Raw genomic sequence first — 23,326 nt, 5'->3', positions numbered from 1 at the left:
AGTGTCTAGAGGGAGAGAGACATCATTCTTAAAAAAAAAAAAAAAGAGAAGATATTTTTTTAGAATATGTTCCTGCATGAGATTTCTGAGAATTATGCTCCAAAACCCTGCATCTGATCATTCTTTGACCGTAAATACAAATCAAATTCATCACTTAAAAGTATTTTACTTCCTCTGCATGTCCTTTGCAATTAAAGGACTGTAGCCTAGCAACTATAAAGTTAAGCCCTGAACATCAGTGAAAATTAAGATGATCAATGATTAGTTAACACTTTTGAACAGTAGCCTTGTTCGTTTAATCTCTCTTCTTCTTCTTTTTCTTTTCCCCCTTTTATTTCACCACAACTGATATGGTAAGTAAGTGAGACATCTTTCATGGTGGGTAAATTTTATCAGTGGTCTAAGGATCAAATGCGCAATTTTCCTTTTGGATCTAATTTATAGGGCCTTATAAGTTATAACAAATGGATAATTTCAGATGCTTAACTCCTCTAATTCACAAAATTCCAATACACATAATATGCAAGCATTTTTATTAAACTAACGGTAGGAAATATCTAATGTATCATCATTATCTGATTTCTCTATTTTTATTCTCAAGATGTTCGTATATCTAACTTCAAAATATTCATTGGCTTGTTTTCATTTGATTTGATAATCATTATTTCTCTGATACATTGGATGGATCCATCATCAAATGAAGAACAACACAATAGTAATTAAAAAAGCATAATAATATACAGCCAACTATAAATCATTTTCGTCATTCTACGTTTCTTTAATTATTCCATGCTAACACCATCAATTGCATTCAGAGGAAAGGGTAATGAATCATATAAGCTGAATAAAATATGATTGGTCCCCACATCACGATAGTAACAGCTTTTTTTCGGAAAAATAATACTACCTCTAGCTGAAAGCTCAGCCTCAGAAGATCCTTCAATTAAACTACTCCCATTGAAAATTCTAATGTTGTCCGTACGAGGTTGTGATGTAGCAATTATCCCATCACCAGAAACTATAACTTCTTCTGTGAAAACAACATCCTTGTCTGGACAACTTAAGGTTTGTTACTTAATGGATGTCATATTTGGAAATAACAAATATACAAATAGATATATTCATTTAGATATGCACAATGCAGGCTAAAATAATAATCTTATTGTTGATTTAGTGTCTATTCCACCAAGTGAGAAGGTAAGTAAGGAGGCCAACTAAGAGAACTAAGAGGATAGTCAGGATTACAAATACACCAGCTCTCAACTGACCAACTCTACTACATGGGACTTGGGAGACTTAGTAGATTACAAGTTTACTGGCAATATTCACTGTAGAGTAATGATAAAAACAGGGTAACTTTGGGTCAGGGGTAAATTGGGTAAATTAGCTCAGTTGGTTCTTATGAACAAATAGTATATAACCTAGAGTTATGCTATTTTCTTATGGATTGTTAGCGTTTGGATAATACCCGTGGTTTTCCATTGTTGAGGTTTTCCATGTAAAATCTATGGTCTTTTATCATAGCTTTGTAGATTGCTTTATTTCATGATTAATAAGATTATTTGCTCACAAACTAGTTAATTGATTGTTTGAGATTAGGAGAATTGTACTTGAACAATAATCTATCAACTAATCAATTCAAATTTATCTATGTAAAATTGGAAATTGCCTTTTCTTCTATGCATGGAATATTTGTTCATCTGCAAGAAACCATCTTATGCATTGCACTTAGCTAAAAAAAACTTGCTGTACATAAAAGGGAGCATAGACTAGGAGCAGCAAAAGAGCAAACAAGTCCATAGCATCTACTTCTTTCTAAAAAATATATGGTGAAAAAAGAGCACAAGTAGCTCTCTAAGATGATGAAGCACTAATGTGCAGTGCTACTAGGGAGGCATAAATACCATCCTTGATATTGATCAGAGTTTCATGCTTTCCCTTCTCTGCAATGACTCCATTTTTAACCACTGCAATTAAATCCGCACCCTGAATTGTCGATAGCCTGTGAGCCAACACCAACGTGGTTCTGTCCACCATAACTTGGTCCAGTGCATCTTGAACCACTTTCTCGGATTCAGCATCGAGGGCACTGGTGGCCTCATCTAGTAGTAGTATCTTTGGATCCTTCACCACGGCCCGTGCAATTGCCACCCTTTGCTTCTGTCCACCCGACAGTTGGATCCCTCGCTCACCTACGGCTGTATCATAGCCCTGCATTTCCATAACTCAGGAGGTTGGATAAATTAAGCATGTTAGATATGTTTGACATAACCAAGGATTAAAGAATGGTGGAAAAAGAAAATACAGGTGTGCTATTTACCTTTGAACATATATGACAATAATGCATTCCCAACAATGGATTGTTGTCAATGCAATTAGATTATACCCAGTCGTTGTTAAATTTTCTTAGGTGATTCTAAACTTAAAATGCATTAGAATTAGAGAGTTTCAACCTGTTGTAGACCACTAATGAACTGGTGAGCATTTGCTGACTCTGCTGCAGCTAAGATTTCTGCCTCTGTTGCATTTCCTTCCTTTCCATATGCTATGTTGGCTCGGACTGTGTCATTGAACAAGACTGGCTCCTGGCTTACCAATCCCATCTGCTGCCTTAACCATTTCAGCTTTAGCTTTTGGATTTCAATACCATCTAGGGTGATTTGACCTGAATCAGGGTCATAAAATCTTTGCAACAAAGAAATCACTGTAGATTTCCCACTCCCACTTTCTCCAACCAGAGCAACAGTCTGATAAATGACATTCAGACTGTTAGTTTTGGAATGTTGTTATGTTAAACTATAGGATATATATGTATGTATCAACTTGTGTAAGGCTTGCCATCAAGTAGAAGAAAAGTATGGGCTTTGAGAATCAGTCATTATCGAAAGTTACCTTGCCAGAGTGAATGGTCAAGCAGAAGTCCCTGAAAACTTGAATGTCAGGTCTAGTGGGATACTTGAAAATGACATGATGAAATTTAATATCTCCCTTCACATTTTCTAGTGTTGTTCCAGAGTCGAAACTTGCGTCTATTTTGGATTTCTGGTCAAGAATCGCAAAGATAGAAGCAACAGCAGTCTTGGCCTTACTAAAATCAGGAGCAAGGGGGGCTGTTTGAGAAATAGCAACGGCTGACATGCTGAGACCAAAGAAGACCTGCAAACCAAAGCAATAGGTTAAGATTAACAACGACAAGAACAACCAAGAACTATTTTAGCGGTCAAGTAACAAAGTAGTCTATGTGTAATGAATATCAAGACAATAATATGACTCAGTTTCTAATGCATATATGGTTGACAAGCTTGATTACCTGAAAAACTTCAACGAATGTTGTCTTGCCATCCTCAACAAGCTGAGCTCCAGCATAAAAACTGGTCGCATAGACACAAAATAGAAAAAAAAAGGACAATCCAAAACCTCCACCACTAATTAGGCCTTGACTTACTCCTGCATTCATAGGGCCTTCACATTTTTTTTGATACAGCTGCATCACCTTCTCTTCAGCACAGAAAGAAGCAACTGTTCTAATACTCCCGACAGCATCACTAGCAATTTGACTTGCTTCCTCGTACATTTTCTGTAAGCATTTAAATAGTTGCAACTTATTACAACGGACTAATTACACTGAACTAATAGCCTATGATAGATAGTTAAAACAGAAAATATAAATTCACTTGCAGTTCTAAAGTATTAACATATAGGGAAAATTAATAAACTTGCGAGTTCCAATTGCCCTTTTTTTCTTATTGGCCGAGGTTTGGATCTAACCTTTGCATCAGCACTGAATCCTTTCATGAACATCATGTGAAGATATCCATTTAGTCCTATTAGAGGTACCATGACAAGAATTATAAGAGCCAGTTGCCAGCATGCTGCAAAAGCAATAACCAAACCAGCAGTAGCTGTTGCAACATTCTGAATGATCAACGAAAGTGTGTCTCCAACCAAACTTCGCACGAAAGTTGCATCAGAAGAAAGCCTTGCTCCAATTGCACCACTTGAGTGATCTGCTTCATCGAACCAACTTATATCCATGTGAACCACTTTCTCAAAGCACATCAATCTGATCCGTTTTATTAACTTACACCCCGCCACAGCAAAAGAGTATATTCTTAGTGGGATTGAGAAGAAAGCTGCCATGCCAAGAATAAGAAACATGTATGCCCAGAATTTTGAATCCTTCTGAAGCTCATGAGCTGGCTCATAGAAAGTTTTGATTATTCTAGAAAGAAGTACCCCGAAAATTGGCAATACTAGACCAGCAACCACTGCACCAAATGAACCAAGTAATAGCACTGGGATCTCTGGCTTGTTCAGATAAGCCAATCGCCGCAGTGGGACTTCTGGGGCCTTTTGTGATGTTGCTGAGACTGGAGTTTTGGGTTCTCCATCTGTATCCAGGGCACTGACTGCAGTGGTTACACGTAAAGAAACTGAGAATGAGTGACGGCTACTGTTTCCACTTCCAGATGATCCCTGGCTTATGGATCTTATGAAGGACATCCTCTGACTTGAATATCTTCCAGAATCTGCGGTGATCTCTAGCATATCCGGATCATCTACTGCATTTTGTTCTGAGTCTTTGCTATGTTCTTGCAATTGTATAAGCTGGCAGTATGCTCCTGCAGGATCTTGGAGTAGTTCAGAATGTGAACCTGATCAGTTGAGAGGGAAAAATATTCAGAAAAATCATCAATATAGATGAACAAGACTTAAAGAAATCAGTTGGTGAGAGAGAATAAAGTATCAGCTATTTAATTTATTCATCAATTGCAGCAATATGTGCAATGAAATTGAGCTTGAGCAACTTCTGGTACATGAATGTAACTGCTAGGACACTACGCAAAACACAAACCTTTTTCAACAATTTTTCCTTGATGAATGACAGCAATCATATCTGCATTCTTCACTGTACTCAACCGATGGGCTACAATTACGGTAGTTCTGTTGATCATAACCCTGTCCAGTGCCTCTTGCACAACCCTCTCAGATTCTACATCAAGAGCACTTGTAGCTTCATCCAGAAGTAGAATCCTAGGGTCTTTCAAAATTGCTCTAGCTATTGCAATTCTCTGCTTTTGGCCCCCAGACAACTGAGTTCCATGCTCACCAACCATCGTGTCGAGTCCCTAAATCATTAAACACAATGCTGTAGAACTTAAAAAGGTGACTTAAATGAAAACTCATAAGAAAATGGGCTCTGGTAAATTAATTAGATGCTAAATCCTTCTAAAATATAAATTAAAAATTAAGTTGTTTAGCAAAACTCTTTTGATGGAGAGTCAACAAGTAGAATCTTTTCATTTTCTTCTACTTATTTTTGGGGGTGAGGCAGATATTTCCAATATTCGGCAAATCTTCAAAAGAAGTGAAAGAGGAAAAAGAAATTTTTTCGATCAATTCCAAATCTAGACCTGAGGCAATTTATCTATGAAGTTGGCAACATTGGCAAGCTCAGTAGCAGCTTTAATTTCTTCAATGGTGGCACCATCCTTCCCATATGCAATATTATCTTTAATGCTTGTAGTGAACAACACAGGTTCCTGGCTGACTAGACCAATTTTTCCTCTAATCCACCAAAGCTGGAACTCTTTAAGATTAATACCATCTATAAGAATTTCACCAGCTTGTGGATCATAAAATCTCTCTATCAAGCTTATTACTGTTGATTTCCCACTTCCACTTTGTCCAACCAAAGCTGAAGTTGTTCCACTTGGTATTGAGAGAGAGAATCCATTAAATATTTGCTCATCTGGTCTTGCTGGATAGCTAAAATAAACATCTTTTAGTTCAATATCACCACGAATATTATCCAATTTCAGTCCATTTGTGTCATAAGGATCGATCTCTGACTTCCTATTGATTGTCTCAAACATTTTAAATGCTGCAGCTCGTCCAGCGGCAAATGCACTCATGCATGGAGATGCCTGTCCTAAACCACTGTAAAAGTCCAAATGGGATACAAATCATGTGATCTTTTCAAAAGAATCAAATATAAAATTCAATCAGTTGTTATACAACAAACAGAGGCTCATGCATTCATTCTTAAACATAGTAACCAAACTGTTAAAAACTGAGAAGAGAAAAAAATGGCAACTCACAAGGAGCCAGTCACCACAGCCATGACTACAGTCAGTACATCTCCTCCTGTATAATCTTTTTTTAATATCATTTTTGACCCAAACCATACAGCCAAAGCATAACTGCAGTATATTACAAGCATAAATACACCAGCACTCAACCCGGTAGCCAAGCCCTCTTGCACACTAGATTTGTAAGCTTGAGTAAGAGACTTGTTGTAATTAGCTATAGCTTGCCTCTCCCCCGTAAATGATGCAACCTGAATGGAAAGTAAAGGGCGGTGAAAGAAAAAAGGAAATGCTGAGCCCTCTTTTTTGAAATTCTGCATACCGTTCTTATTGAGCCAATTGTCTGTTCTACCACAGTTGCAGCTTGTGAATAAGCAGTTTGTCCACGGGATGTTAGCTTCACTAAAACAATGGCCATGACAGCACCAGAGATGACAAGAGGTGGAATCAAAGATATCATGACGAGGGTGAGAAGCCAACCCTTGATGAAAGCTATTGCAAACCCTCCAAAGAATGAAGCTACCACCACTATAAACTTTCCAACCTGTTGTAAATACATTATTAAAAAGTTACCAATACAAGCTAAAAATATGAATATATATTGCTGATAATTTTTGTGCTCCCTTGTCACGGCAGCAATACCTTTTCACCAATGGCATCTTGAATAAGGAAAGTGTCACCTGACATCCTTTCAATAATTTCTCCGGTTTTAGCGTCTGTGTCAAAAAATGCAATATCTTGCCTCAATATAGTTTTCAAGTATAAACTTCTAATTCTTGCAGCCTGCCTCTCCCCTGTGACCATCCAGCAGAACAACTCTGTGATGTAGCAAACATTTTTAATCAGTTGCTTTAATCAAAATTGTTACAACAAACGCAGTGAACCAAGAAGAAAACAAGAATGACAACAGAAAAGTAAACACGCCATACACAAAGAACACAAAGATTTACGTGGTTCGGCTTAAGTCTAAGCCTATGCCCACGGTGAAGTTTCACTATGCGAAAAACAGGAGATTTTAAGTTTCAGTCCCCAAACCCTATCTATCGCTCTCACTCTCTTTCGTGCGATTTCTCCTTATCCCACTCCAAACCCTAAATGCCCTCATATTTTTGGGTTGAAAGCGACCCAGGCCGAAACAAATTCAGGCCAAAACATCTCAAAACCAATAATTTATACGAGGTAGCTAGAAAACTAAATTCTTTTATCAGAAGGAAGCAAATGTACTTACGGAAAAATGCTGAAAAACCAGACCCCAGAGCCAAGTAAATATACCTAACAGATACCTGAAAACAAATTTCATACAGTTTGTTAGGAGACTAAAGCAATAACTGATTTTACCAATACACTAATACTTCTACCACAACAGGATGGAGAACACACAAATTGAAGATTTTAGGCATAAATGACCGGGAAAAACTATTTTGTTGAGTCAAAATGGCATCAAATTGATGAGGAATCAGACTTTTCAAAGTTTCAATTAGAACTCTAATAATTATCTTTTAGCATAGCAGATCAAGAGGAAACTTATTTTTCAAGACATTAAGCAATAATTGGTCTTGCTATGAGTAGTGACTAGTGAGCATCAAGGTTAACACATTCGGTTTCGACTTAGAGATGGGAGGAGGATTTGTTTTTGGGAGGATGTGGTGTGGAGATGTTCCTCTCGCTCTCGCTTTTCCTCAGCTTTATAGGATTGCTTCGGATAGGCAGGCCATGGTGGTCAACTGTTATCATCTTGATAATGGAAGACTGGTTTGGGATGTTCGATTCAAGCATTTCTTTCAGGATTGGGAGATCAAGGAGGCCATTCGTTTCTTGGAGCTGTTGTATCACCACAGAATTGTGGAGGAGGATTCGGATTGTTGGTCTTGGGTTGCAAACTCCCAGGAGCGTTTTGAAGTGAGGTCTTTCTTCAGGTGTCTCTCGTTTGATCCTGGAGTTCGTTTTCCTTGGAATTTTGTTTGGCGTTCTAAGGCTCCTCTCAAGGTGGCTTTCTTTGTGTGGACTTCGGTTCTGGGTAGGATCTTAACCCAAGATAATTTGAGAAGGAGAAGCCAGGTGGTGGTCAATCGTTGTTATATGTGTCTTCGTGATGAGGAATCCGTGGATCACCTTCTCATTCATTGGTCTTTGGCTAGAGAGTGTTGGGATTTGATGATTGGCTTATTTGGGTTTTCTTGGGTTATGCCAGGATCCGCTAGAGGGTTGATTGAGGCGTGGAGAGGTTGCCCTGTGGGGGCTCACAGTCAGGATGCGTGGAGGGCTACGCCGCTTTGTGTGTGGTGGTGTATTTGGCTTGAAAGGAATAGGAGATAATTTGAAGGAAAGGCGATGTCGATTTCGGTGTTTAAATTCTCGATTCTTTCCACTCTTTTTTGTTGGGTTTTAGGGAGAGATCATAGATCGTTGGAGGAGATTGTTGACTTTTTGACCTCCTTGAAGGCTTGAGGCCTTTGTGGTCTTTTGTTTTTTTCTTGGGATCCGCTCCCCTTTTGAGCGTTTTTTAATAAAATTTTATTTATCAAAAAAAAAAAAAACAAAAAAAAGAGCATCAAGGTTAAGCTAAAAATACCTTAGAAACTTCATGGACCACATTTTTTGAGTTCACATTCAGTCCAAAGGAATTGATTACATCTCCAATCAACAGAGTCATAAGGGGCATGCAGATTCCATTCCCTATCGCTGCGATTGTGCCCACAAGCATTAGTACATGGTCAGTAGAGTCAGCAAAGGAGAACAGTTTGAAATATGGAACAGTTTCAGTGACTTCATTTTTCTTTCGGGTATTATCCGAATTATCTTGGCTGCAAGAATTTTCAGCTGTTTTCTGAATCTCCATCACTGGTGAATGGCTTGTTGATGTTGCAGCTTGCTCTGTGTTCGCATCTCCACCCAAATTGCTCTCCTCAGCCATCTTCCCAAATGCAGCACTTAATTTACTAACTGTGAACTATCACTAACTTGGTGAATTGGATCACGGATGCAAAAGAAGAACATACTTTTGAATCAGAAACCTATCACTAGGCCAGAAAAGCAAAATAGTGGAAAGCTGTTAAGTATTTACCAAGAGCAAACTGAAATTCAATGTCGTTAACTATGAACGAATGTTTTTGCTGAGATGGCTTCTTTATGAGGGGAATTTTGATCCTCAATAGTTACCAATATATATATATATATACATGTTGATCCTCAAAATTCAGGCTACTGCTTTAATCCCACGCAACCAGCAACCACAGAAAAACTGAAATCTTTACAAAAAGAGAGGCTAGCATTGACATTCAAAGCAAAACAAAGAGAGATCAATTGTTAAATAAAAACAAGCATAACACTTTAAATAATAATAATAATAATAATAAGTGGAAAATAAGGATTCTATTATGAAAGACTCACAATTTGATTAACCTTATAACAAGTGAAGACATGCAACACATAGAGCAAAGGTGGTGTTTCATCTATTTTTAGGCACTATACAAAACCATCATGATATATCTAAACAACTACAAGAACTCGTAGAAAATTAAACGTTTTCAAGACATGCTGGAAACAGAAAAGGCACAAGACTATTTCATGACAAATAAGAGAAGGGTGAGAAAGGAAAAGGAAAAGAATCCAACTTGCAATCATTTGAAACAAAGAGCCTGAGTTCACTAAAATCGGCAACATCACTACATGAACTGCTAGTTTTTGTGAGAAAATAAAATCACAAACACCCCATATATTTTGTAATAAACAGAGTAGACCTATACCAGAGAGTGGAGGAAGGGAAGAGTTGATCAAAATCAGAACAAGCTGATATCAGAAATCCCACCAACTTCAAACTCCCCAAAATATTGAGAAAGGTTTACTTCTGATGGATTCCAACTTTTGAGGAATCTCCCCTTTGACTATGAGATTCTAGTATAAGAGTAGAGTCTACTTCCGTGGTATTTCAGATATCATATATCATTCAAGACACTAACCAACCTTTCACTGTTATATTTTCTCCTCCATTCTTCCAAGAAACCATTTCTTGATAAATAACAACTGTGGCATACTGGATACGAGCTAATGACACTCTGAGTTTTCTTCAATAAATCGATTAAAAATATAAATTAAAAAATTTAGCCAATAAATAGAACTATATAAAATGTGTATTTCTAATATAGTCATTGTTATGACTAATGTAATGAACCCAAGATAAAATCAAGAATCACGACAGAAAAGTAAACACACCACATAAAGATTTATACGTGGTTCGACAACAGCCTACGTCCACGGTTGAGATCTGGCGAAAGTTTTCACTATGTGTAAAATCGGAAATTACAAGTTTTCAACCCCACTTTGTTTTTGTACAAATTTCAAAGTATATCTCTTACACCACTCCAAACCCTAAGTGCCCTTATATATCAGGCTACAAGAGACTAATTAGGGTCCACGACCCATGAACAAAAGACGGGTAAATTTTTTTCCTTCCAATGGGTCGTCAGATCATAAGCCCCGGCACCAAATTCGGGCCACAATGTCACAGTCATAATATAACTTTTCGAGGTCACACAACTAAATTACCAAGATAATTGTTACGACAAACACCGCTAAACCAAGAACACAATCAAAAAACAACAGAAAATAAATCATGCACCACACAATATACAAAGATTTACGTGGTTCAGCGTATAGCCTATGTCCACAACCCTTTGTCTCTCTCACTCTCTATTCCACCCTTGTACATGGGTTATAACAAAGACTAAAACCTGAGTCCATGACCTGCAAGACAAAATGAGTCAAATAATCGAGTCAAAATCAGGTCGCTATATGATCTGGACAGAAACAAAATCCGGGCCACAACTTCACAATAATTGTGAGTCCCAATTATGCAAACAATTTTACAGTTCACAGGTGTGATTCACTGCTAATAAAAAATGTCTTTTCCAGCGCATAGAGGAGAGATATTTTTCCAAGAAAAAAAATGAATTTTCTAGAATAATTTCTGCATCAGATCTCTGAGAATAATGCTCCAAAACCCTGCATCTGAACATTCTTTGACCATTAATACAAATCAAACTCATCACTGAAAGTACTTTACGTGAAAGTTGAAACATACAAACTCTACATTTTATAAGAGAAATATAGTATGTTAAGATACAGGGATACCATTTCTCTTCCTCATACTAAGAATAGTTAGTCATTACTTTTAGACTTATATTAATTACTAGTTAATGGGGAATCTAAATGATAGTACATATATATATTTTTCGGGGGTATATCATATGATAATTCTTTTCCTCTGCATTTCCCTTGCAATTAAAGCACTATAGCCTGTAACTATTTGGCTAAGCCCCAGAAACCACTGAAAATTAAGATGATCAAAGATCAGTCAAACTAATGGTAAGAAATATCAAATGTACCATATATTATTTTCTGATTTCCATATTTTTATGCTAAATATGTTCATATTTGGGCTTGTTTTTATACTATTGTGGTGTTATCAATATGATCTATCATCATATTGGTAACACCACAATAGTAATTAATAAACATAATATACATTCAACTTTAAATCATTTTCATCATTTATGTTTCTTTAATTATTCTGCTAACACCATCAATTGCATTCAAAGGGTGGGGGAAAAGCATCTATCAGCTGATTAGAATATGATTGCCCATTTCCACCCACGTCGTGATAATAACAGGTTTTGTTACTCAATCAATGTCTTATTTGGTAACAATCATATAAAATACATACATATATAAATATTAGCTTATTTATACATGTACAATGCTGGCTAAAATAATAAATGTTATGATTTCGTTTTTGTTTGGGCAATTATGCATCATTGTTTAAAGAATATCATATAGCATATATCTTAGAATGCATATTTTGGAAGTACTTAATATCTTAGAATGCACATCCTCTCTTCTGTGTAAGGCTCTTATATATACAGAAGCTTCATTTCTAACATTTTACTACTATTGTTGCATTAAGATACAGAATCAAAATCACACCTAGTGGATTCCAAATTATAAATTAGCTTATGGGAATTTAGAAGAGATAATTCCGAAGTCGTCTTGAAAATAAAAGATGTATTTGAATCCTTTAATTCAAATACAAAAAACGCCGAAGCTGATTCTTATTACACTTGAATCTTAATTTACTTTATCAAAACTTGCATTGTGGGCTTTAATCTTACCTTTAAATATTGACATGGTAAATTTGGTTCTAAATCTGGAAGAGTCACTGTGATATTGTGGCCCGAATTTGGTGCCAGGTCGCATTACGACCTGCTTATGACCCGACGACCCATTTGACCTGTTTTTTGCTCATGGGTCGTGGACCCTAATTAGTCTCTTGTGGCCCGATATAAGGGCACTTCGAGTTTGGAGTGGGGGATGAGAGAGACTCTAATATTCGTACAGAAACAGAATGAGGGGCTAAAACTTGTAATCTCTGATTTTGCACATAGTGAAAACTTTCGCCGGATCCCAACCGTGAACGTAAGTTGTTGCCGAACTGCGTATAAATCTTTGTATTCTTTGTGTGGCGTGTTTACTTTTCTTTCGTGATTCTTGGTTCAACTTGAGTTCGTTGCATTTGTCATAACAGTCACACCACAGGTCAAGCCTAAAAACAATCCTCAATCCCACCTTGTTTGTTGTGTTTATACTTAGTTTCTTGCTCTCCACTTGCTCTCCAGCTTTAGTTTGACTTATAGAAAGGGGCAGAGTACCTGCTTCTTTTTGTATGTTTATTGGTCACACTAATCATTAAGTATCTAATTAAAATAGTGCTAAACAACACTTGATGACAAAGTATTAATTCATATCCAGTGATTTCATTTCTTCAACAATATATGCAAAAATCAGAACCAAATAAATTATAAATAGAAACAATTGGCTAAGACAAGTTTAGCAGAAAATTAATATCTAGGAAAGCTACTCAAGCATTTAATAAGCACAATTATAAAGGAATCTGGCCATAGTTCAAGATTGAGGAAAAGCCAAAAGATGGATAACAAACAACTCCCAGAGGGCTATTAGTTTATGTGATATGTATAATGAGAATCATATAAAAGGGCCTCTTCATTGGCTTGCATGTTTGAGCCCCATTCAATTGTGATGTTGACTCTCACATACAACATTTCAAGCTCATAAATGAGTTCTTTTTAAAAACAATTAAAGGTCGCTCCACTTTTGTCTATCATTCATTTACACGCATGCATGCCTAATCAATATGTCACTACTACACACAAAAATTATATTCTAACCTAATTTCTAAACCGATGTGCTTAGCTGATAAGATTCGGTGGATAGACCGGGTTCGTTCGATTAAGAAATTATTAGATAATCCTGAATCATGTAGTCTCGGTCAATTTTAAATGAACTCTCAATTAAATGTGCAACTTTATTGAATTTTTTACCGGCTACATACCTCCAATTGAAATATAAGTCCAGGTAGTATTTGTTGCGCTACAAATGCTGCCTATCCTATTCCTTTTGCATGAGAGTGAGAGTGGGGACCAATTCCGCCGCATGAGAAGCACAGAATAGGCCGGGAAATCACGCCGGAGACCACCATTGCTTTTGGTTTTGAGATTCGAACACTGAAAAAAACACGAATTAATTCGTAGTGTGAAGAGATCAAATCAAGCATTGTCGGTATTTACGCCGCCACAATCCTTCTTGACTCGCACGCGCTCGTTTCGCATCCGGACAGGCACTAAATGGACCGCAACATTTCAGACTTCTCTGCATATTTGGGAGTTTTCCCCTTTTTTTTTTTTTTTTTTTTTTTTTTGGTTTTTTTGGGTCCATATTTGGGAGTTTTTCGGAATTCTATAACTAGAATTTTTTAAACTTGTGAAAAAATAGGGTTAAGTGAACAAATTAATAAATAAATAAATCCCTAAATTATGTCTGAATTTGAAAATAATTCCAAGTATATTTTATGCAAAATAGTATCTAAACTATTACATTTATTTGCAAAATGCCTCAATTATGTCTGATCAATTTTTTTTATTAAAATAAATTATTAAAAAAAATAATACTAATTTGATGATATGTTTTTCAATAAATTTGCATAAATTTATCTTTACTTTTTGAAATTAATTATTTGAATAAAAATCTTTAGTAAATTTTTTTAAAACAATTTAAGTAATTTTTAATTTTTCATCAATATATTGTATAAAAAATAAGGTATTTTAAGATTAAGTAATTTATTATTTTTTTCATGTTTGTGTGTGTGTGTATATATATTATATAGTATGAAAAGAATGTATTTTTATGGTAAAAAAGTTTCAACTAAGTATAATATGTTTATTATAAATAGTAAAATTTTAATAATAAATTAATTATTTTAGAAAATAGTAGTTACAAATTTTTTTCTTCATTTTTATGATAAATTGATACTAATAATAAAATTAAATCCAGCCTTAACCTCAAACTCAGAGGGACTGATGTTCAGTTTATTCGTCCGTTCCCTCGTATTGGCTAAGGGGGAGGATCATAGTAAATGGTATAATTAATTTTTAGATAAGAAAAAAGGTAATAAAAATAATTTAATAATTTAATAAAAAATGATAAAATAATCTTTTGTAATGAATTTGTTCATAATTACAATAAATTAATTATTTAGAGAAAGAATTTGTAATTCAGTAGAGTTATTTTACATGATTATAGTTTTAAATTATAAACATGTGTTAAAAGTGATCGGCTTACTTCAAAAATCATGCTCTACTTTTCTTGACTTCAACTTTAGTCTGAATTTTGATAATAATAATAATAATAATAATAATAAAAGAAGAAAGAATATGAAGAAATGATTCCAAGTCCAAATTTTGAATGTATAAAGTTGATCACGTGATGTCAAGTAGTTTATTTTTAATTAATTTTTTAATATAAAATGTTAGACTTTACCAGGACTTCACTTTTGAAGAATAATTTGGTCATATTACTTATTTAAAAAATCAGGAGAATTGGACCTCTTCAGTGTCGATATATTTTATCTACTAAGACAAAATTAAATATCTTTCCGAATATTGTTTTAAAGATTTTTAGAACCTTTTATTACACCCACATAAGCATAGGCATGAACACACATACGACACCATACAGCAACAACAATACAATAAATTTTGAAAAATAAAATATGGACACAATCAAGGATACGCAAAAAAAGATATGTTGTTGGGCTTTTAAGCTTCTTTTTGTTTTTTTTTTTTAGATTTTAAAATTTGAGTTGAGCCCCCTGATTTTAAAAAATATATATATAAATTGACCCCAACAACAAAAACGCGTTTTAAGTATTTCTAATTCAACCTTGTTACACGTGTACGCTACCATGACACCTATCCATGCTTCCTAGACAACATCACACTTCTTTCTCTTTTGTAATTGATTAATTGAGATTATGTGAGTCTATAATTGAACAATAAACTATCAATTAATCAATTGAGATTTATCTACGTAAAACTTGGTATTGCCTTAAATTTCTTCTAATCATGTAGTATTTTTGTTCCTTTACAAGAAACCATACTAGACATTACACTAGCCAAGAAACATTGGTATACATGAAAATGAGCATAAACTAGGTGCAGTTGAAGAACAAACAAGTCCATAGCATCTACTACTTTCTAAAAAATATATGGTGAAAAAAGAGCACAAGTAGCTCTCTAACATGATGAAGCACTAATGTGCAGTGTCACTAGGGAGGCATAAATACCATCTTTAACATTGATCAAGGTTTCATGCTTTCCCTTCTCTGCAATGACTCCATTTTTAACCACCGCAATCAAATCCGCACCCTTAATTGTCGATAGCCTGTGAGCCACCACCACCGTGGTTCTGTCCACCATAACTCGGTCCAGTGCATCTTGAACCACTTTCTCGGATTCAGCATCGAGGGCACTAGTGGCCTCATCTAGTAGTAGTATCTTTGGATCCTTCACCATGGCACGTGCAATTGCCACCCTTTGCTTCTGTCCACCCGACAGTTGAATCCCTCGCTCACCCACCACTGTATCATAGCCCTGCATTTCCATAACTCAGGAGGTTGGATAAATAAAGCATTCTCGATATGTTTTCCATAACCCAAGGATCAGAGAATGGTGGAAAAAGAAGATGAATGTGTGCCATTTCTTTTCATTATTGTCTATTAGATTAGAGAGTTTTAACCTGTTGTAGACCACTAATGAACTTGTGAGCATTTGCTGACTCTGCTACAGCTAAAATTTCTGCCTCTGTTGCATCTCCTTCCTTTCCGTATGCTATGTTGGCTCGGACTGTGTCATTGAACAAGACTGGCTCCTGGCTCACCAAGGCCATCTGCTGCCGTAACCATTTCAGCTTTAGCTTTCGGATTTCAACACCATCTAGGGTGATTTGACCTGATTCAGGGTCATAAAATCTTTGCAACATAGAAATAACTGTTGATTTCCCACTCCCACTTTCTCCAACCAGGGCAACAGTCTGATAAATGAGATTCAAACTGTTAGTTTTGGTCCTTTGGAATGCTATTATGTCAAACTGTAGGATATATATATGTATCAACTTGTGTAAGGCTTTCCATCAAGTAAAAGAAAAGTATAGGCCTTGAGAATCAGTAATTACTGGAAAGTTACCTTGCCAGAGTGAATATACAAGCAAAGGTCCCTGAAAATTTGAATGTCAGGTCTAGAGGGATACTTGAAAATGACGTGATGAAACTTAATATCTCCCTTCACATTTTCTAGTGTTGTCCCAGAGTCGACACTTGCGTCTATTTTAGATTTCTGGTCAAGAATCGCAAAGATAGAAGCAACAGCAGTCTTGGCCTTACTGAAATCAGGAGCGAGGGGGCCTGTTTGAGAAATAGCAACGGCTGACATGCTGAGACCAAAGAAGACCTGCAAACCAAGACAGTAGGTAAAGATTCAGAATGGAAAGAAGAACCAAGAACTAATTTAGTGTTCAAGTAACAAAGTAGTCTATTAGTAATAAACATTAAGATGATAGTATGAATCGATTTCTAGCGCATATATGGTTGTGAATAGCTTGATTACCTGGAAAACGTTAGCGAATGTTGTCTTGCCATCCTCAACAAACCGAGCTCCAGCATAGAAACTGGTCGCGTAGACACAAAATAGGAAAAAAAAGGACAATCCAAAACCTGCACCACTAATTAGGCCTTGTTTTACTCCAGCTTTCATAGGGCCTTGACATTTCTTTCGGTACAGCTGCATCACCTTCTCTTCAGCACAGAAAGAAGCAACTGTTCTAATACTCCCAACTGCATCACTAGCAATTTGACTTGCCTCCTCATACATTTTCTGTAAGCATTTAAATAGGTCCAGATTATTACAATGAAACACTAAACTCATATCCTATGTTAGATGGTTAAAACACAAAATATGACTTCACTGGCAGTTCTAAAGAATTAACATATAGGGAAAAAAATGATAAATTTGTAAGTTCCAATTGCCTTTTTGTCCTATTGGCCGAGGTTTGGATCTAACCTTTGCATCAGCACTGAATCCTCTAAGGAACTTCATGTGAAGAAATGCATTTAGCCCTATTAGAGGTACCATAACAAGAATTATAAGAGCCAGTTGCCAGCTCGCTGCAAAGGCAAAAACCAAACCAGCTGTAGCTGTTGCAACATTCTGAACGATCAAAGCAAGTGTGTCTCCAACCAAACTTCTCAAAAAATTTGCATCAGATGAAAGCCTTGCTCCAATTGCACCACTTGAGTGATCTGCTTCATCGAACCAACTTATGTCCATGTGAACCACTTTATCAAAACACATCAATCTGATCCGTTTTATTAACTTACACCCCGCCACAGCAAAAGAGTATGTTCTTAGCGGGAGTGAGATAAAAGCTGCCACGCCAAGAACAAGAAACATGTATGCCCAGAATTTGGAATCCTTCCGAAGCTCATGAGCTGGCTCATAGAAAGTTTTGATTATTCTAGAAAGAAGTACCCCGAAAATTGGCAATACTAGACCAGAAACCACTGCACCAAATGAACCAAGTAATAGCACTGGGATCTCTGGCTTGTTCAGATAAGCCAATCGTCGTAGTGGGACTTCTGGGGCCTTTTGTGATGTTGCTGAGGCTGGAGTCTTGGGTTCTGCACCTGTATCCAGGACACTGACTGCAGTGGTTACACGTGAAGAAACTGAGACTGAGTGATGGCTACTGCTTCCACTTCCAGATGATCCCCGGCTTATGGATCGTATGAAGGACATCTGCTGACTTGAATGTCTTCCAGAATCTGCAGAGATCTCTGGAATACACTGATCATTTACTGCATTTTGTTCTGATTCTTCGCTACGTTCTTGCAACCGTATAAGTTGGCAGTATGCTCCTTCAGGATCTTGTAGTAGTTCAGAGTGCAAACCTGATAAGTAGAAAGAAAGAAAAGTTCAGAAAAACAATCAATATAGATGAACAAGCCTTATATAGCTCAGGTGGCGGCTATTTAATTTATTAGAAAATTACAGCACTATGTGCAATGAAATTGAGCTTTGGCAACTTCTGGTACTTGAATGTAACTACTACAATTAACCTTTTTCCACAATTTTTCCTTGATGAATGACAGCAATCATATCTGCATTCCTCACTGTACTCAACCGATGGGCTACAATTACAGTAGTTCTGTTGATCATAACCTTGTCCAATGCCTCCTGAACAACCCTCTCAGATTCTGCATCAAGAGCACTTGTAGCTTCATCCAGAAGTAGAATCCTTGGGTCTTTCAAAATTGCTCTAGCTATAGCAATTCTCTGCTTTTGGCCCCCAGACAACTGAGTTCCATGCTCACCGACCATTGTGTCTAGTCCCTAAATCATTAAACACAAAGCTGGAAAGGTGACTAAAAAGAAAAATGAGAAGAACATGGATTCTGGTAAATTAATTATAAGTCAAATCCTTTCAAAACCTAAATTAAAATATTAAGATGTTTAGGAAGAACTCTTTTGATGGAGAGGTAACAAGTAGAGTCTTTTTTATGTTCTGCTAACGTTTAGCAAATAATGTTTGGCATATTCGGAAAAAATTTAAAAATTCAAACAATTCCAAATCTACACCTGAGGCAATTTATCTATGAACTTGGCAACATTGGCAAGCTCAGTAGCAGCTTTAATTTCTTCAATGGTTGCACCATCCTTCCCATAGACAATATTATCTTTAATGCTTGAAGTGAACAACACAGGTTCCTGGCTAACTAGACTGATTTTTCCTCTGATCCACCAAAGCTGGAACTCTTTAAGATTGATACCATCTATAAGAACTTCACCAGCTTGTGGATCATAAAACCTCTCTATCAAGCTGATAACTGTTGATTTCCCACTTCCACTTTGTCCAACCAAAGCAGCTGTTGTTCCACTTGGTATTGAGAGAGAGAATCCATTAAATATTTGCTCATTCGGTCTTGCAGGATAGCTAAAATAAACATCTTTTAATTCAATATCACCACGAATATCATCCAATTTCAATCCGTTTGTGTCATAAGGATCTATCTCGGACTTCCTATTGATTGTCTCAAACATTTTAAAAGCTGCACCTCGTCCAGCGGCAAATGCACTCATGCATGGAGATGCCTGTCCTAAAGCACTGTAAAAGTCCAAATGGGATACAAATTATGTGATCTTTTCAAAAGAATCAAATATCAAATTCAAGCAATGCATCTACAACAAACAGAGGCTCATGCATTCATTCTTTAACATATTAAAAACAAAAACAGAGGGCAACTCACAAGGAACCAGTCAGCACAGCCATGACTACATTGATCACATCTCCTCCTGTATAATCTTTGTTTAATATCAATTTTGACCCAAACCACACAGCCAAAGCATAACTGCTATATATGGCAAGCAAAAATACACCAGCACTCAACCCGGAAGCGAAGCCCTCTTGCACACCAGATTTGTAAGCTTGAGTAAGAGACTTGTTGTAATTAGCTATAGCTTGCCTCTCCCCTGTAAATGATGCAACCTGAATGGCAAAGTAAAGGGTGATGAAAGAAAAAGGAAATGCTAAGCCCTCTTTTTGTCAATTCTGCATACCGTTCTTATTGAGCCAATTGTCTGTTCGACCAAAGTTGCAGCTTGTGAATAAGCAGTTTGTGCACGGCATGTTAGCTTTGCAAAAATGAGGGCCATGACAGCAGCAGAGAGGACAAGAGGTGGAATTGAAGATATCATGACAAGGGTGAGAAGCCAACCCTTGATGAAGGCTATAACAAAGCCTCCTGAGAATGAAGCTACCACAGTTATAAACTTCCCAACCTGTTTTAAATGCATCAATAAGAAAAATACCAATTTAACCTGAAAATAGGAATAGAGTATTGCTGATAATGTTGGGGCTCCAATGTCATAGCAGGATTACCTTTTCACCAATGGCATCTTGAATAAGGAATGTGTCGCCTGACATCCTTTCAATAATTTCTCCAGTTTTTGCGTCTGTGTCAAAAAATCCAATATCTTGCCTCAATATAGTTTTCAAGTATAAACTTCTAATTCTTGCAGCCTGCCTCTCCCCTGTGACCATCCAGCAAAACAACTCTGCAATGTAGCAAACATGTTTTTCTCAACTTCTTTAATGAAAACAATTGTTTACACTAGGTAGCTAGAAAACTAAATTCTTTTATAGGAAGGAAGCCTAATGTACTTACGGAAAAATGCTGAAAAACCAGACCCCAGAGCCAAGTAAATATAGCTAACAGATACCTGATAATAAATATTATACTGTTTGTTAGGAGCCTAAAGCAATAACTGTTTTTTCAATAAACTAATACTTCTACTACAACAGGACGGAGAACACACAAAGTGTTGAAATATAAGCATAAATGTCCAGGAAAAACAATTTTGTTGAGTTAAAAAGGCATCAAATTGTTGATGGAATCAGATTTTTCAGAGTTTCAATAAGAATTCTGAAAATTTTCTTTTACCGTTGCAGATCAGGAAGAAACTTATTTTTCAAGAAATTAAACAAGAACTGGTCTTACTATGGTGAAGTGAGTATCAAGGTTAAGCTAAAGATACCTTGGAAACTTCACGAACCACATTTTTTGAGTTCACATTCTGTCCAAAGGAATTGATTACATTTCCAATGAGCACAGTCATAAGGGGCATGCAGATTCCATTCCCTATAGCTGCGATTGTGCCCACAAACATTAGCACATGATCAGTGGAGTCAGCAAAGGAGAACAGTTTGAAATATGGAACAGTTTCAGTCACTTCATTTTTCTTCTGGGTATTATCCGAATTATCCTGGCTGCAAGAATTCTCAGCTGTTTTCTGAGTCTCCATCACTGGCGAATGGCTTGTTGATGTTGCAGCCTGCTCTGTGTTCGTATCTCCACCCAAATTGCTCTCCTCAGCCATCTTTCCAAATGCAAAACTTAATTAATAACTGTGAACTATCACTGTCTCTGTGAACTTGGATCAAAGCTGCAAAAAAAGAACATACATTTGAATCACTAACCTATGACTAAGCCAGAAAGGTGGAAAGCTGTGAAGTATTAACCTGGAGGAAACTGAATTAAATGACATTTATTATGAACAAATGTTTTTTTCAAGATGGCTTCAAATTCGCTTCTAATGATTCCATATCGATCAATCCTATTTGGTATAAATTAGCTTCTGGGCAGTCTTGAAAATAAAAATGTATTAGAATCCTTTAAATAGATCATAAAATACACCAAAGCCAATTCTCAGTACACTTGAATCTTAATTTACTTTATCAAAGCCTTCCTTGTGGGTTTTAAATTTTTAATCTTACTTTTAGATATTGACATGGTACATTTGGTTCCAAGTTTGAAAGGGTCACACCACAGGTCAAGCCTAAAAACAACCCTCAATCCCACCTTGTTTGTTGTGTTTGTACTCGTTTCTTGCTCTCCGGCTTTAATTTGACTTATGGAAAGGGGCAAAATATCTGCTTCTTTATGTTTGTATATTGGCAGGCTAATCAACATCATTACAATAGTACTAAGCTAAACTTGATGACAGAGTGTTAACTCATATCCTGTGATTTCAATTCTTGAAAAATATATGCAAAATCAGAACCAGATTCTTAATAGAAACAATTGACTTAAGAAAACCTTTAGTAGCAAAATATTCAGGAAAGCAATTTAAGCATTTAATAAGCACAATTATGTTCTTCCTTTTTTTTTTTTCCTTCTTTTTTTTTCTTTTTTCTTTTGGGTTACAGAACCATCTACTGTTTAGTGGTCATAAAATATCAGTACTAAGTGAAGATATGATAATCAAATTCTAAAATGGAGTAAAATTGAGAGCTATAACATTCAAGTTCACTTTCCACACTAAGAGGTGACATTCTTGCCTAAGCAAGTAGTACAGGACAAGTAGGTAAGACACCTTGCAAAATAAAAGGAATCTGATAGCTCAAGATTGAGGAAAATGTTTCAGGTACTAAATGCAAAGAAAAAGCCAAAAGATGGATAACAACTTTATTAGAATCATATAAATGGGACAAATGAGAATGCTTTGCTTTTGTATCATTGAATATTAAATCTGGTGCATAGTTTTCAATCTTTGGCATATGCCTTTATGCAGCATATACATACACAATCTTGGTGTGGGGCCTCTTCATTATTGGATTGCATGTTTGACTCCATTCAATTGTGATTTTGACTCAGCTACAATAAAGAAAAGTCTATAACTAACGACATTGCGACACTGACTAAGAGATAGAAAGTTTGAGTTGCTAGACCCCACACACTCTTCTCTCTCTGTTGTGGAAATATTAGCATTGCTCTCTCAACAATTCAAGCTCATAAATGGAATTTTTTAAGAACAGTTAAAGATCTTTATATAGCATGGCATGCCTAACCAATGTGTCACTACAAATGCAAGCCTAATCCCCCCCCCCCCCCCCCCCCCTCCTTTTTTTTCTTTTTCTCATAAAGTAAGGAACAAACAGGTTGATCAAAACTTAATTAAATATAATTTAACATAATAAGAAAGAATAAAAATAAAATAAAAAGAGAATTAAAACCCTATTCATACATATGGGGGCATTCCTTTGGTTGGTAGAGAGTCCAGCTCTCCAAACGGGTGTTTCCGTGTTAAGTTCCCTCCCTTTATTTGCCAAAAAAAAAAAACTTCATTTTTATGGGATTATGGCACAGGGATGATGACGAAATGAATGTCTAACTTATTTCTTTTCCAGGAGAGTGATAGTGAGTATCGATTCGGCCGCATGAGAAGCACGGAATAGGCCAGAAAATCACGCCAGAGACTGCCATAGCCACAAATTCA

The 23,326-nt window shown here is 36.3% G+C and overlaps 2 protein-coding genes across 2 annotated transcripts; both read right to left on the bottom strand.

The window, feature by feature from the left end:
• Nucleotides 1-34: 34 nt before the first annotated feature.
• LOC132274727 (ABC transporter B family member 11-like) lies at nucleotides 35-14,030 on the bottom strand. Its single transcript, XM_059776067.1, has 13 exons — nucleotides 13,495-14,030; nucleotides 8,662-10,832; nucleotides 7,318-7,372; nucleotides 6,732-6,907; nucleotides 6,412-6,633; nucleotides 6,102-6,340; nucleotides 5,415-5,940; nucleotides 4,856-5,129; nucleotides 3,769-4,655; nucleotides 3,311-3,577; nucleotides 2,893-3,156; nucleotides 2,454-2,747; nucleotides 35-2,211 (listed from the first exon to the last, which is right to left on the bottom strand). Exons 2-13 carry the CDS (start codon nucleotides 9,001-9,003, stop codon nucleotides 1,855-1,857), a joined length of 3,903 nt encoding a protein of 1,300 aa, XP_059632050.1. The 5' UTR covers nucleotides 9,004-10,832; nucleotides 13,495-14,030; the 3' UTR covers nucleotides 35-1,854.
• A 1,117-nt stretch (nucleotides 14,031-15,147) lies between these two features.
• LOC132274726 (ABC transporter B family member 11-like) lies at nucleotides 15,148-22,906 on the bottom strand. Its single transcript, XM_059776066.1, has 12 exons — nucleotides 21,086-22,906; nucleotides 20,716-20,770; nucleotides 20,430-20,605; nucleotides 20,108-20,329; nucleotides 19,798-20,036; nucleotides 19,130-19,655; nucleotides 18,610-18,883; nucleotides 17,555-18,441; nucleotides 17,102-17,368; nucleotides 16,682-16,945; nucleotides 16,236-16,529; nucleotides 15,148-16,090 (listed from the first exon to the last, which is right to left on the bottom strand). Exons 1-12 carry the CDS (start codon nucleotides 21,425-21,427, stop codon nucleotides 15,734-15,736), a joined length of 3,903 nt encoding a protein of 1,300 aa, XP_059632049.1. The 5' UTR covers nucleotides 21,428-22,906; the 3' UTR covers nucleotides 15,148-15,733.
• Nucleotides 22,907-23,326: the final 420 nt, after the last annotated feature.

Source organism: Cornus florida, unplaced genomic scaffold (assembly GCF_030987335.1).
Source record: "Cornus florida cultivar Cherokee Brave unplaced genomic scaffold, ASM3098733v1 CherokeeBrave_3.0.0_Hap2_Chr09, whole genome shotgun sequence".
NCBI lineage: Eukaryota > Viridiplantae > Streptophyta > Magnoliopsida > Cornales > Cornaceae > Cornus > Cornus florida.
This window is presented reverse-complemented; position numbering and strand designations above follow the sequence as displayed.

What these genes read in the sequence shown, in the direction of transcription:
- LOC132274727 (XM_059776067.1), bottom strand. Translation starts at nt 9,003, where the DNA reads ATGGCTGAGGAGAGCAATTTGGGTGGAGATGCGAACACAGAGCAAGCT. An exon ending in TGGTTTTTCAGCATTTTTCC is followed by an intron (nt 6,908 to 7,317) that starts GTAAGTACATTT and finishes GCTACATCACAG; the next exon opens with AGTTGTTCTGCTGGATGGTC. An exon ending in CAATTGGCTCAATAAGAACG is followed by an intron (nt 6,341 to 6,411) that starts GTATGCAGAATT and finishes CTTTCCATTCAG; the next exon opens with GTTGCATCATTTACGGGGGA.
- LOC132274726 (XM_059776066.1), bottom strand. Translation starts at nt 21,427, where the DNA reads ATGGCTGAGGAGAGCAATTTGGGTGGAGATACGAACACAGAGCAGGCT. An exon ending in TCATAGATAAATTGCCTCAG is followed by an intron (nt 18,884 to 19,129) that starts GTGTAGATTTGG and finishes TTAATGATTTAG; the next exon opens with GGACTAGACACAATGGTCGG. An exon ending in GATTCAGTGCTGATGCAAAG is followed by an intron (nt 17,369 to 17,554) that starts GTTAGATCCAAA and finishes AAATGCTTACAG; the next exon opens with AAAATGTATGAGGAGGCAAG.